General features: G+C 39.9%; 2 protein-coding genes across 2 annotated transcripts; both read left to right on the plus strand.

Moving 5' to 3' along the window:
* Window positions 1-138: 138 nt before the first annotated feature.
* On the plus strand, window positions 139-7691 carry bysl (bystin like). Its single transcript, XM_014997912.2, has 7 exons — window positions 139-567; window positions 1512-1668; window positions 1787-1925; window positions 2700-2833; window positions 2935-3095; window positions 6827-6929; window positions 7086-7691. The coding sequence occupies exons 1-7, from the start codon at window positions 294-296 to the stop codon at window positions 7438-7440; spliced, it is 1323 nt and encodes a 440-aa protein (XP_014853398.2). The 5' UTR covers window positions 139-293; the 3' UTR covers window positions 7441-7691.
* Window positions 7692-8025: 334 nt separating this feature from the next.
* ccnd3 (cyclin D3) lies at window positions 8026-12739 on the plus strand. Its single transcript, XM_014997913.2, has 5 exons — window positions 8026-9020; window positions 9101-9316; window positions 10420-10582; window positions 11272-11411; window positions 12388-12739. Exons 1-5 carry the CDS (start codon window positions 8796-8798, stop codon window positions 12583-12585), a joined length of 942 nt encoding a protein of 313 aa, XP_014853399.1. The 5' UTR covers window positions 8026-8795; the 3' UTR covers window positions 12586-12739.
* The last annotated feature ends 94 nt before the right edge of the window (window positions 12740-12833 follow it).

A 12833-nucleotide genomic window follows, 5' to 3' on the forward strand; every position in this document is an offset into this window, starting at 1 on the left:
AATTAACGTCTGTTTTTTAAAAAATTAAACAATAATATATATGTTAATTACATCAGATAAACTAAGTGGGCATTCTTGCATTATAATAATTATTCGATACGTTTTTTTAAATTGTTTTTGCTAAACTGGATGTTGTACGTCGTGAATTATGTCACTTCCTTTGAGGTCGACTTCCACACGTGTTGAGCTTCAGACTGTTTACACTGTTTGCCAAACGTGTGCGTGTACTTTTAGTTACCAATGCTAACATATAACACTTATATTATTGTGTCAGCCTGAGCTACGAAGCAGTGATGCCCAAAGTAAAGAGATCCAAAGGAGGAGGAGAGAAGAGCGGCGGCGGAGCGGCCGAGGCGGTGGCGCTGGCCGACCAGATCCTGCAGGCGGACACTATCCGAGCCCGAGGCCGGGTGAAGGGGCGAGACGTCCGCTCAGAAAACGACGATCAGTACGTAGATGATCGATTGTCGAGGAAGATCTTACAGCAGGCCCGAATTCAACAGGAAGAGCTGCAGACTGAATATGGACTGGCCCCGGAGAAGAAAAAGACACCAGTCACTGTTCTCGGTAAGTGTGGAGAGGTTTAAGCTTTATTTTAATAGCTGGCTGGCTCTTCTTTAAAAACTTAAGCAACATAGAAAATAATAAGCCGGTTTTACTGAAGGGAGAGTTAATCATAGTTGTAATTTGTTTAGTTTTTGTAAAAATGTCTCTGTACTCTACAGTTGAATTTTTTATGGACAAATTTAGTTTACACTTTGAACTGCAAACTGTACACTTAGTGAAATATTAAGCACCTATTTTGTGTTCAGTGATATTTTTAACTCGTCCTCTAAGAAAACAAGCTCAAATACCCTTCATTCTGCGTGTTTGACATGTTTTTGTCAACTCAGTTGATTTATCTATGTCCTCAATTCACCATAAAGGCTCATCTGCTGTATTTGTATACTGCCTTGCAAATTTATCCATACACACTTAACTTTTATCACATTTGATCAGATTACAAACATGAGGTTCAGTCTATTCAGATAAGGTTCAGATAAGCACAAAGTTGTGTGGACCTGTGAAGTGGTAAGGAAACAATCTGTTCACCCCCCTTTAATCAGATCAAAGTTAAAGGTGAATAAAAACTGTTGAAAGGTACACTTTTTGAAAGGCTCTCTTTTTGTCTTAGATTTTATTTTTACAAATAAACAAAGATGCTCCAAAGTAGTGTTTTATGTCAGAATATCAAGTTGACACTTGATGAATTTAAAGTTATAGATTTTGAAATGGAGCCCTCCAAATCAAAGCTCATCTTTCATGTCGTGTTGTTTTATGACGTCCTGATAATAAAACTTTACTAAGTAAATACTTGGTACGCTAATGTCCAGACTGCCGTTATAACTGCTGGAAGAAATATGAGTCTGGGAAAGTGTGGAATATTGAAATGGAAAAACAACCAGGAAGTGTGATCTGAGCTCACTGTGATGACCTAAATGTTTCGTTATTTCCATGTAATCCCATTAAAGGCCCCGACTCTCAGGATGCGGACTCGGATGAGGAGTGGCCCGCACTGGGACACGCAGGTGCTGGTGATGCCGATGCGGAAGGCGACTCTGAAGTTGTTGTGGACGCCGACGATGAAAAGGCCATTGAGATGTTCATGAATAAGAACCCTCCAGTGAGGTAAGAAGCAACCACCAGAATTCATTTTGAATCTAACCGTGGGGATTAACGTAGATTGTCTGTGAAGTTATGCCTGTCCTCCGGTTCTGAGCTGGTTTTGTTTTTACAATGGTTGCAGAAGGACCTTGGCGGACATCATCATGGAAAAGCTCACAGAGAAGCAGACTGAGGTTGGAACAGTGATGTCTGAGGTGTCCGGTCACCCGATGCCCGAGCTGGACCCCAGAATCATAGAGGTGTACAAAGGTGTGAGTAAGGTGAGTTCACCTGCATTCTTCTAAACCCAGTGGGTGAGGGCCGGGGTGACCAAAGTGCAGCCAGGGGACAATTTGTGTCCCCTGGACTGATTTTGTTCAGTCCCTGACTGCAGTACAACAACGACATAAAGTTTGCCCACCAGTACAGCTGGTTGATACAGAATATTTTTTAATTAGGGCAAAATTATTAAGCACAAACTATTCATATTTTAATTACCACACTTATTGCATTTTCTTTATTTCCATAGTCAATACGATCACATTTATGACTTTTACTCAAAACCCTGTTCCATCCCATCCAGTTCAATTAAATTCAGTTTAGTTATATAGAACCAATAAACAACAAATGTCTCGATTTGTCATAACATCTGCTTGTCCCATGCTGCAGACATTTACATAACATGACCATCCAGCCCTGTCAAACTCCGTCCACTAGTATTAAAACGGTCTAATAAATAAGCAAAGTTTTGACTGTTGGATGCTCTGGTTTCTGCCTGATGACACTGTTCAGCCTCCACCACTTGAACCGTCGTTGTTCCTGCACTCTGCATTAAATATATTCTGGCAGAAAGATGTTGGCTTAAATGGAAATGTGCAAAAGCAAACTACTAATGAGAGAGCTGCAGAATTTTCCACAAATTTATTATCATAGCAACATGAAGCAATATTAATATTATTGGATTTGGCTGTGGCAGGTTTGTTTTATTTAGAAATGTGAGTTAAATGTAGAAACAATTGAAACTGAAATCGTAGTTTTTTTTTCTTCTCTGTCAGGTGTTGTCAAGGTACCGCAGCGGTAAGCTGCCAAAGGCTTTTAAAATAATACCAGCGCTCTCAAACTGGGAGCAGGTTCTGTATTTGACCGATCCGGAGTCCTGGACTGCGGCTGCCATGTACCAAGCAACCAGGTGTTTTATCTGTCTTCTTTGATTTTCAGTTAAAGTTCAGTAGTGTGGAGGTAACCGAGGAAGATGATTTAAAATGGTAAAATAACGCTTTGTTGTTTCAGGATATTTTCCTCCAATCTCAAAGAGCGAATGGCTCAGAGATTTTACAACCTGGTGCTGCTGCCGAGAGTCCGGGACGACATCGCAGAGTACAAGCGACTCAACTTTCACCTCTACAGCGCCCTGAAAAAGGCCCTGTTCAAACCAGGAGCGTGGTTTAAAGGTGGGACTCTATCCTGACTTTGCTAACGACTTAATGGAAGGTCTTACAACATAACGAAAGCTGCATGTCTGGCTGGCCTAAAGTAAATCAGAACAGCATGTGACTGCAAAGGGGCTGCAGAAAGGCTTAGGAGAAGCATGGTGGTGAACTGCTCGTCGCTGCAGCATTGATGCATGCACAGAGCTGACAGGTTGGCTCAGAGAATGGCCTTAAAACCAAGTCTGTTCTTAAAAATCAGTTTATGAATCAGAAGGTAGAGCAAAGTGGAGGTGTGGACATTCATCCATCCATAGTACCGACTTATCTCCAGCGGTCACTGGGCGAGAGGTGGAGTATACCCTGGACAGGATGGCAGTCCAGCACAGGGACACACACCTGAAGGACAAATTAGAGGCAAATGAACCCAACTGTCACGCCTTTGGACCGTGTTTGCTGAAAGAACAACACATTCAGTGTAGTAATTAAAACTGTACAAATATGTATACATTTTACATTTAAGACATAAAAAAAAATACTTTGTAAATATGTTCCATGCGGAAATCCTAAAGTCACATCGTTTTAGCTTCATCCGGTTCAGATGCTGTAAAAAAAATATCCAGTTATTAATTTGTCAGTCAAAACATAATCAACAGATCAGGCCTACACGGTGTTGGTCTTAAATCAAGTAGAAAGGACTGAGCTTTTCACATGTTGATGTTAGAGATATTCTTTTAGATGCGTCCTTTGCTACAAATGATCAAGTGTGCGCCGAAGGAATGTTGTTATTGCATTTCAGGCAGTAACGTTTTTATTTTCTTACTGAAAAAATAAACTGAATTATTTATTTGCATCTTTTAATGTATTTCTAATATTTTTTTTAAAAAAGGATAAAGTTGCTACATGAAAAATCTGCAGAATTGCCAATTATTTTTTCCGATTAATCGTCAGATGAATTGATAACTAAAATGAACGTTAGATGCAGCCCTAATTAAAATAACTTTTGGTGCTTTTGTTGAGCTGCGGTGACCTTGGTAATGCGGCGACAAGGTCATGCAGTCAACGTTCACTAATGGACCTGTGAGGAAAATCTGACCCATTTAGATAGACGTCAAAGCCTGCAGGGCATCGCAGCCTGTTGTGCGTGGGGCTACGGATCAGTCAGGGGGCTCCTGCTGACCCCTGGCCATGAAAACAAAGAATGGGCAAGTGAACTTCAGAACTGGACCACGGCGCGATGAACGAAGGTGGCCTGACCTGATTCCTCACGTGTTTTTTATCACTCTGACGGCGGGGTGTGTGTTTGGGTAAACCGTGACACCTGGAGGCGCTATGGGGAAGAAGATAAGTAAACAGAGGCAGTTTGACGCTGGAGCAATGTTCTCTTGAGAAACCTGGAGCCCACCCACCCACATGGATGTCACTTCAACACGTAGCCTCTACATAAGTAACCCTGTTTCATTTAATCCCTGTTGGCTGTGGCATTTCTCAGCCGGATATCGCTCCCTACCACAAAGCAAACATGATTCAGGAGCACAAGTTTGGACAGGCTGTCCTTCAGGGTAAACGTGACATAGACAGCGCTGATTACAGTGAAGGAGGAGCTGCTGCCGTATTTATTAACAACAGGGCAACAATCTGAACTTCTCCTAAAACACCCGGTGAAATGCATCCTGAAGCTGAAGCTCCTGGACGGTTTATATTCAGAGTCCATCTGTGCTTTTTGCTTGGTAAACAGTAATTGCTATGTAGGTCCTCGTTTCATGTCTGCTGCCGGCCGGGCCAAGATCCAGTTTTTTATGGCCTTTTGCAGAAACAAAGTGGGTGAATTAAATGAATGAAAGGATTTGACAGCTTGTCGCAGAGCAGAAATATCACCCTCCCTGGGATCTGACACATTTCTAAATTTAGTGCTAGATTTATACATTTTATTCTGGGGGACGCTGGGAGAGGATTAGCAGCTGCCTATTGAGTAAACGACACCACTGCTTGATGCTGCATAACGAGCTTCTCAGTCCAACTAAACTGGGTCAGAACAGAACTCGTGTCTCTGTTGAACAGTTCGTCTTCTTTTAATCCAGTTGGTTCTTGTGTCAGCAAGTTGCTCCACTTTGAAAGGGATGATTACGCAAAAACAATCCATGTCCTAAATAATAGAGGGAGGGAAAATAAACTATAAATAAAACAACAAAAACTATGCGAGTCATTACCACCAGGTGGCGGTGTTGGCCTCAAATTAATAAAATGTATAAATACCAATAATTACGTCTTATGATTAAGAAAATGTAAAAAATGAACTAATTATCCACTTAGTCTCTCATTGTGAAGGTAAAATGAGCATAAAGTGAAATATTTACCCTCATAAGTTCTTTTTATATTTGTCAATGCTTTAGTATTAATAGCTTTAAATACAGCCAGCTTCACAAGTGCAACCTTTTATTAGCTTTTTCTGTGTTAGAACTACTAGTTAATATAATAATTAATTTATATTTCTAACCCTATATGTCAACCAATTATAAGTTCCCAAAGGTCATTTTTGTGAAATACACAGCTAGTTATGTCTACAGGTTTCCCCACCTGAGCTTCTGTTTTCTGAAGCTCCTCTTGTCTGTTTCTTTGATTAATGCTCTCCGTACCCAGCCTGTCAGTGCAGCTGTGTCGTTGTTGTTGTTTTGGAACCTAACCCTGATTGAAACTTTCTCTCTGATCTTTATTTTGTTTTACTTTGTCTCCGTGATGCTGTTCTTCACAGAGCAGCTGGATTTACACCCATAATAAATCAAACACAGATGGACTCTTGTCTACTCACTACATGACATCTGGTGTTGGTAAATGTTTCTGTACACAAATTCACACCACCCTTTTAAGACGTCCAGTTGTAAAAATTAAATATTTCTTCTTCCACTTCGTAATTATGCACGACTAAAATTCTCTGAGGTTTGTGGTTGTAATGTGACAAATGAGGCAAAGTGTTTTTAAGGGTCTGCTCCTCTGTGTTTCTGCGCCTTTACATTTCGTGTAGGGCTGATTGACCATGACGAATGAATTACTGACATAATCGTCAACTAATTTAGTAATCGATTAATTTTTAACTAAAGTAAACAGACTCAAATAAAGGCTAAAAAACAACATATTTAGATCAATAATTAAGCCAGAGTTTATTTTGCAATTACAATAAAAAACAGTTGTATGTAAATATGCTCCTCCCAAATCTTCTCAAGTAGCATGGTTTTATCTTCATCCGGTTTAAATTAATCTATTCTTATTAAACGTGGGGAACCAATATGTAGTTTTATACTTTTACATTTCTTTTCTATTAGTTCATCCGGGGAAACTCCTATTAGTGTATAAATTGTGGAGTTCTTTTTGTTTTTATTTATGTAAAACACTTTGAATTGCCTTGTTGCTGAAAATGTGCTATATAAATAAAATTGCGCTACCTTACCATAGGAATGCTATGTTATCAAATTTTAGGCAATAAAATATTTATTTTCTCATGTGAAGTTGGAATTGAGTTTGAATTATTCGCATTTGTTGATGCATTTCTAGTATTGTACATAAAAATGCTCGTGTCTATAAAATATCGAATGTGGCAACTTCTTTGTGCGATTAATTGATGACTGAAATAATTGTTAGTAGCAGCCCTAATCTCGTGTTATTTTTGATCCACTTGCTTTGCGTTCTACTGCTTTAAGTTGTTTTCTGTTTTCCGTTGGAGCACTGATGTAATATTTTGTGCCTTTATTGGAACGCAGGTATACTGATTCCGTTATGCGAGTCTGGGACGTGTACGCTGAGGGAAGCCATCATCATTGGAAGCATACTAACTAAATGCTCCATCCCGGTGCTGCACTCCAGGTAAGGCGTCTTCCTCACGTCCACACGCCGCTTCTCACCGTCTCATTGTGTCGCATATCAGACCCACTGTCTCCGAAAACCGCTTTAGCGTGTGATCTGTGTAAGTCAATGCAAGGTCAGTGTTGCATAACTGGTTTAATCGTTCTCGTCTTTCAGCGCGGCAATGCTTAAATTGGCAGAGATGGAGTACAACGGTGCCAACAGCATTTTCCTGCGTCTCCTGCTAGACAAGAAGTACGCCCTGCCTTTCCGTGTCCTAGATGCCTTGGTGGCCCACTTCCTGTCTTTCCGCAGTGAAAAACGTGTTCTTCCTGTGCTGTGGCACCAGAGCCTCCTGACCCTGGCCCAGCGCTACAAGGCCGACCTGGCCGCTGAGCAGAAGGAAGCGCTGCTGGAGCTGCTCCGGATCCAAACACACCCTCAGATTTCAGCAGAGATTCGCAGAGAGCTGCAGAACTCAGAGTCGAGAGATGTTGAAGTTGGACTCCCTGCTATCGTTGATATGGACTGACGTAGTCTGCTTTTTCATGTTCCCTCAGCTTAAAAAGACTTTTGGCTGCCTTCATGTTGGACATTTTAAAATAACAAGACCTTGGTGGAATCTGGTCATGCTCCATCTTGTTATTGCAGATAAAACATGCTTATTAGTGGTGATGTAAGATGTTATTTCGTAACACAAATCTGAGCTTGAGAATAAAGAAGCTGTGAGAATTTAGAGTTGGGGTAAACTAGCAATATGGATTAAAAATCTAATGAATGATATAGATATGGTCATTGATTTTTATTTATTAACAAGCCACACAAGCTCAAGCTGGTTAAGACTTTATCCATCATTAAAGTCTTGGAATGATTGAATAATTAAAAAATCTATTTATTTCAGTCACTCCAGGAACATCTAATCTTTTGCTTGTAATCATTAAGTTTGTCACAATAAAGAAACAGCACAGACTTCATTTGCATGAAAACCTTTGTACAATGTCAAACAGAACCTCTGGTGCTGTTAAACACATCTCCTTTATCAAAAAATGAATAACCTTCCTAGTTAATGGTTATTTCAGTCGACTATTTTTATTGCTAAAACTTTAAACAGGAGTTTTTATAACACCATTTTTTTCCCTGTGTTTTCTGTGTTGGTTAAGGTCAGGAAACATTTCAGTCTTTAGGTTTTCTTTCTGTAGCCCCATACTTTCGAATGATTTGTTCCCAGTTTCCTTCTATATGGGATTTCTAAGGTCCCTGTATAGATTTTGTCATTTTTTTCCTGTTTCTACACAGTGAAAAATATCAACATTTTAAATGTTAAAACGTGACGACAGCAACCTAAATAAATAAAACTCAAAAACAAAGAGCTATCAAAACTAAACATTGGTTTATACATAGGTACTAATCATTGTCTTGCTACATAACCCAAGTGTGTCTGGACTAAAGCTCAGAAAGTTGACAATTTTTCTGTAAGAAATAAAGTATCTTTTGAGAGATTATTATTATTATTATTATTATTATTATTATTATTTACTAAAGTTGATATGATTTAATGATCTGAACAGCGAGCGGGGCAAAAAATAATATGGAAGAGTAGGGCCACTGAAAAACAAAAATCTGAGAATAAAGGTCAGAGTTTTTAATTTAACCTCAGAATTTTGACTATTTTCAAATGTTAACTCTTTTTCAGTGGTTTTTATTCTTTTCCGTAAGAAACGGAAGAAATCTGTATGCGGGAGACCGTTTAGCTCTTGTCGCCATGGTAACAGCACACTTAGCAAAGCAGCTAATGCTAGCCCAAAAAAAGAGGAGTTTTTGAAGTTAGCTAACGTCTTTACGGGCAGCTGGATGCTACGTTTGTTATTCAAAAACGTTTAGGGAAAGATGGAAAGCTTCAAATATGACTCGGGAGCAAAAACTGTCCACGAATCAGCGCAGGGTGTGGTTCTCAGAGCGGGTAAAGACCTCCCTGTTGTCGGCGATCTCAGGGTCCTGGACAACCTGCGGGCCCTGGAGGAGACCTGCCGGGTGTCCTCCTGCTTCTTCGGGAAAGTTCAGAAGGACATCCAGCCGCACATGAGGAGGATTGTCACCGTATGGATGTTAAAGGCATGTCAATTTTGTCTTAATTTTCATGAAATACATCCAGTATTTTTGGTGTAATAATCACAAAAGCCACTGTTTGGTAGGTGTGTGAGGAGCAGCTGTGTGAAGAGGAGGTGTTTCCGCAGGCGGTGAACTACATGGACTCTTACTTGAGCCGTTTTCCTATCGAGAGGTCCAAGCTGCAGCTTTTAGGGGTGACTTGCATGTTCCTGGCCTCCAAAATGAGAGAAACTGTCCCCCTGACAGCTGACAAGCTTTCTATCTACACAGACAACTCAGTCTCAGTCTCAGATATTTTGGTAAATTTGTTATCTTTCTATTTTCTTCCTTTATAATTTTTTTTTTACTTTGCTTCATATTTTGTGGAAAATATGAATTTTCCAGGATCCACAAAAGGTGAAGAGTCAAAAATAAGTAACAATAGTGCAAAAAAAGTTTCATAAAAGCCATTTAAATGCATGCTTCTAAAATTTATTCTTTTTAGCAGACAGCCCTTTGCAAAAGTATTCACTTGGAATTGAACTTGATTTAACTAGAACCAGTTACTGATTTTTTTTGAAGGAATTACAATTTTAATCTATCTCTTGAGCCAACTTGGTTCAGATTTATCTTTTTACTTGTCTCCAGAACTGATCTAATAAAAATAACAGCAGTCCTCCTGTAATCTATTTCCATGAAGGCCAGATTTGGCAAGTGGAGTTCCTGTAAAAAACATTCATCCTCTTGGATGTTTTACGCTTTTTGTTGCTTTTACAAATAAATCATGATCAACTAAATTAGTCTTTTTGATATTAATAAATAAAATAATGCTTCTGTTGTATTGGTTGGGATGTACAAAAAATGTACATGATACACATTAACATATTACTTGAATTAAAGTGCCACCAATTTATTCAAATTCAGGTAACATACTTTCAGCCTGATAATGGTAGAAAAATGCGCTAAAATGAACTTTGTATCTAAAACAGCCTACAAAGAACTGGGGAGTCTGGAAAAGTCTGGGAATCTGACCTGGAAAACTTGCAGGAACCCTGTGCAGAAAACTACTTTGTATATAATAAAGAACATTCCCAAACATTAAGAATATTCTCAACATGAATCATTAGTTGTACTAACTTTATGTTAAAAATGAAGCTCACATTGATACAAGACTTCAACAATGTTATAATTCTGAAATGTCAGAATAATTGTGAATCCATTTTAAACTATGCAAGAAATGTGCTTGCATAGTTAACAAAATGGTGTTAACTATGTTAATCATTTAAAGGTATTCATGCATACATGACTTCCTTGGTGTCAGCGTGGGGTGTTGGGGGCCAATAACCTGTGGCCTCATGTATGTGAATGACCTTGCGGTGGGATTATGATGGTAGGTTGATTTGGAGGAATGTGTATGTTGCAGCAGTGGGAGGTGGCGGTGGTTTCCAGGTTAGACTGGTGTCTGGCCTCTGTGGTCCCCTCTGACTTCCTGGAGCCCATTCTTCACGCTCTCCCTTTCGTCCAGGCCCCTCACCTCCAGCACATCCGCCGACATGTTCACTCCTACATCGCTGTGGCAACAATGGGTGAGTTGCATAACATTGTTACCTACACATGAGGTGGTTGGCTCCAGCAAAGAGGAACAAAAGCTGATTGATTAGCTTGGTTACATATTTCATCTGGTCATAAAAGGAGTCTGTTTTACGTTTTGAGTGACTGCATAGCTGATAACTTTTATATAATCGAGCATTTTTTGCTCCTGTGAAATCAAACATCTTTGCAAGCAGCGAACAGTTGCAGTGGCAACAGCCATTGCCGTGGTCACGATGTGTCAGCACTTTGTTTTGGAGGCAGGGAGCTGAGTTTGTGTAATCCTGCATTGTCCTACCGTGAAAGACCTGAGTCCGACTATTCAGCTGGCTCAGTTCCCACGATTCTCCGTGATGGTGCCAGAGGCAGCAGGTCACAAGGATGCCTTCAGTTGGTTCTCTTTCAGACAGACTATAACGTTACAGCACTTTCAGTAAAAATAATTCCCGGATCTCAACTTTTTGCGGCATTCAAAAAGTTGTGACGTAAACACAGAATGGATTTGTCTCACGATTTCTCCTGCCTGCAGCAATTAGGATATTAGGTGGACAGGCTTTGGGGAAGGACTACCTCTCTCTATTTGTCTTTCAGGGTGTGACTCAGTGTTACCCTGCAGCCTTGAGTATCTCAGAAATCCTTACAATGATGAAATCTCTAGTAACTCACCCCCTTTTTGTGTCTCCAGATTGCAGGTTTTTGTCCTTCCTGCCCTCTACTCTTACATGTGCCTGCGTGAGCACCGCCATACAGAGGCTAAAGATGGTGGACAGCCACAGCTTAGAGTCAGTTATCACGTTTTTGGCCAGCCTGTTGGCTGCTGATCTGGTAAGGATAATATTTAACCAGTATTTGCTGCAATCGCTTTGACTTTGCCCGGTCAACAGTATGTTTTGGAGCTTTTTTCTCCCCAAACTTCCTTATCAACCTCAAGAAAAAAATTCTGTTTTTGCTTCCTTTTTTTTTTTGGCCACACTTAAATGTTTCAGCCACTCTAACAAAATTAAACATCAGACAATCTGAGTAAATCTGAAAAGCAGTGCTCAAATGATTTTTTTAATTTGCTCAGACAAAAAGCTTAAACCACCTTATGTGAAAATTGAATTTCCTCCCCTGTTAAACCATTGTGATTAGCTACACTGTTTGGAAAGCTGAGCTCAACTAGACAGAGCTAGAGAATCAGCTGGTCCGTCCATCATTCTGTGATCCTAAGCATAAACAAACTTGGTAATTTGAAGAAAACACAACATGTCCACCTCTGCTCCTGAAGGCGTTTGAGTGGCTTAGTCAAAACCTGAACTTCAGGTACTTTGGTAAGACCTTAAGCAGGTCATTCATGCTATAAAACCCTACAACGAGACTTAATTACAACAACTCTCCAAAAAAGATGTGAAAAACTCATTGCCACTTATCCAAACACTTCCTGGCATTTCCTGTGCTGTAAATGCTGTCAGAGTTGTTCACCATTAAGTTTAAGAAACCTAAACCAGACAGTTCCAGGTTGGTTTGGATACCTGTTCTCCTTGCTGTTCTGAGACACTTAAGTGTAGTAAAGAGCAAAAAATAAATAAATCTGCAAGGGTACAAATATAATTTTTCTCAGCAGTGTTGCTTGTTGTGTGTAATGAATTGATTCAGGTCTCTCTTTGATTCAAACTAATGGGATAAATTAACTATTTGATGATTTTCTTATTGACCTTGATCTACTTGTATTGCTAAGAATGCTTAAACAGAGCATTTCCATACGTTAAGCTCTCCCATCACCTTAAATCCAGCCCCGTTTGTGATTCTTGACCCCGAACAGGATGCCGTCTTCTGCTGCTGCGAGCTGTTAGGAAGTGTGCTGGAGCTCAGTCTGCCTTCCTGTTTCCAGGAGGGAGTCGGCAGGAGAGAAGCACACAGTTCAGAGATCAGCTGCACTCCTGCAGACATCCAGGATGTAATCCTCACACCGCTTACACCATCTCAGGAAATCAAGCTCAAACATTCCTCCCTGCCATGAACTGTTCAGATGATTTAAACTGCTGCCAGAAGACTAAATTTGGGAAGCAGCGAAATTATATCCACTCCCCAATTTCTAAATGTTATTTTCTCATTATGATGAAAACTTGTTGTTGAATTTATATCATATTTAAAACAAAGATCTGCTCTAAAAAGTCTGATTGTGCTTGCAAATCGTCTGTGATACTAAGCTGCACTTCAACCTTGACAGCAATGTTTGCTTACTTTCTACCGTAGTGTGTTTGAGTT

The sequence above is a fragment of the Poecilia mexicana genome, unplaced genomic scaffold (assembly GCF_051168715.1).
Source record: "Poecilia mexicana isolate PSO_F unplaced genomic scaffold, ASM5116871v1 scaffold_5, whole genome shotgun sequence".
Classification (NCBI taxonomy): domain Eukaryota; kingdom Metazoa; phylum Chordata; class Actinopteri; order Cyprinodontiformes; family Poeciliidae; genus Poecilia; species Poecilia mexicana.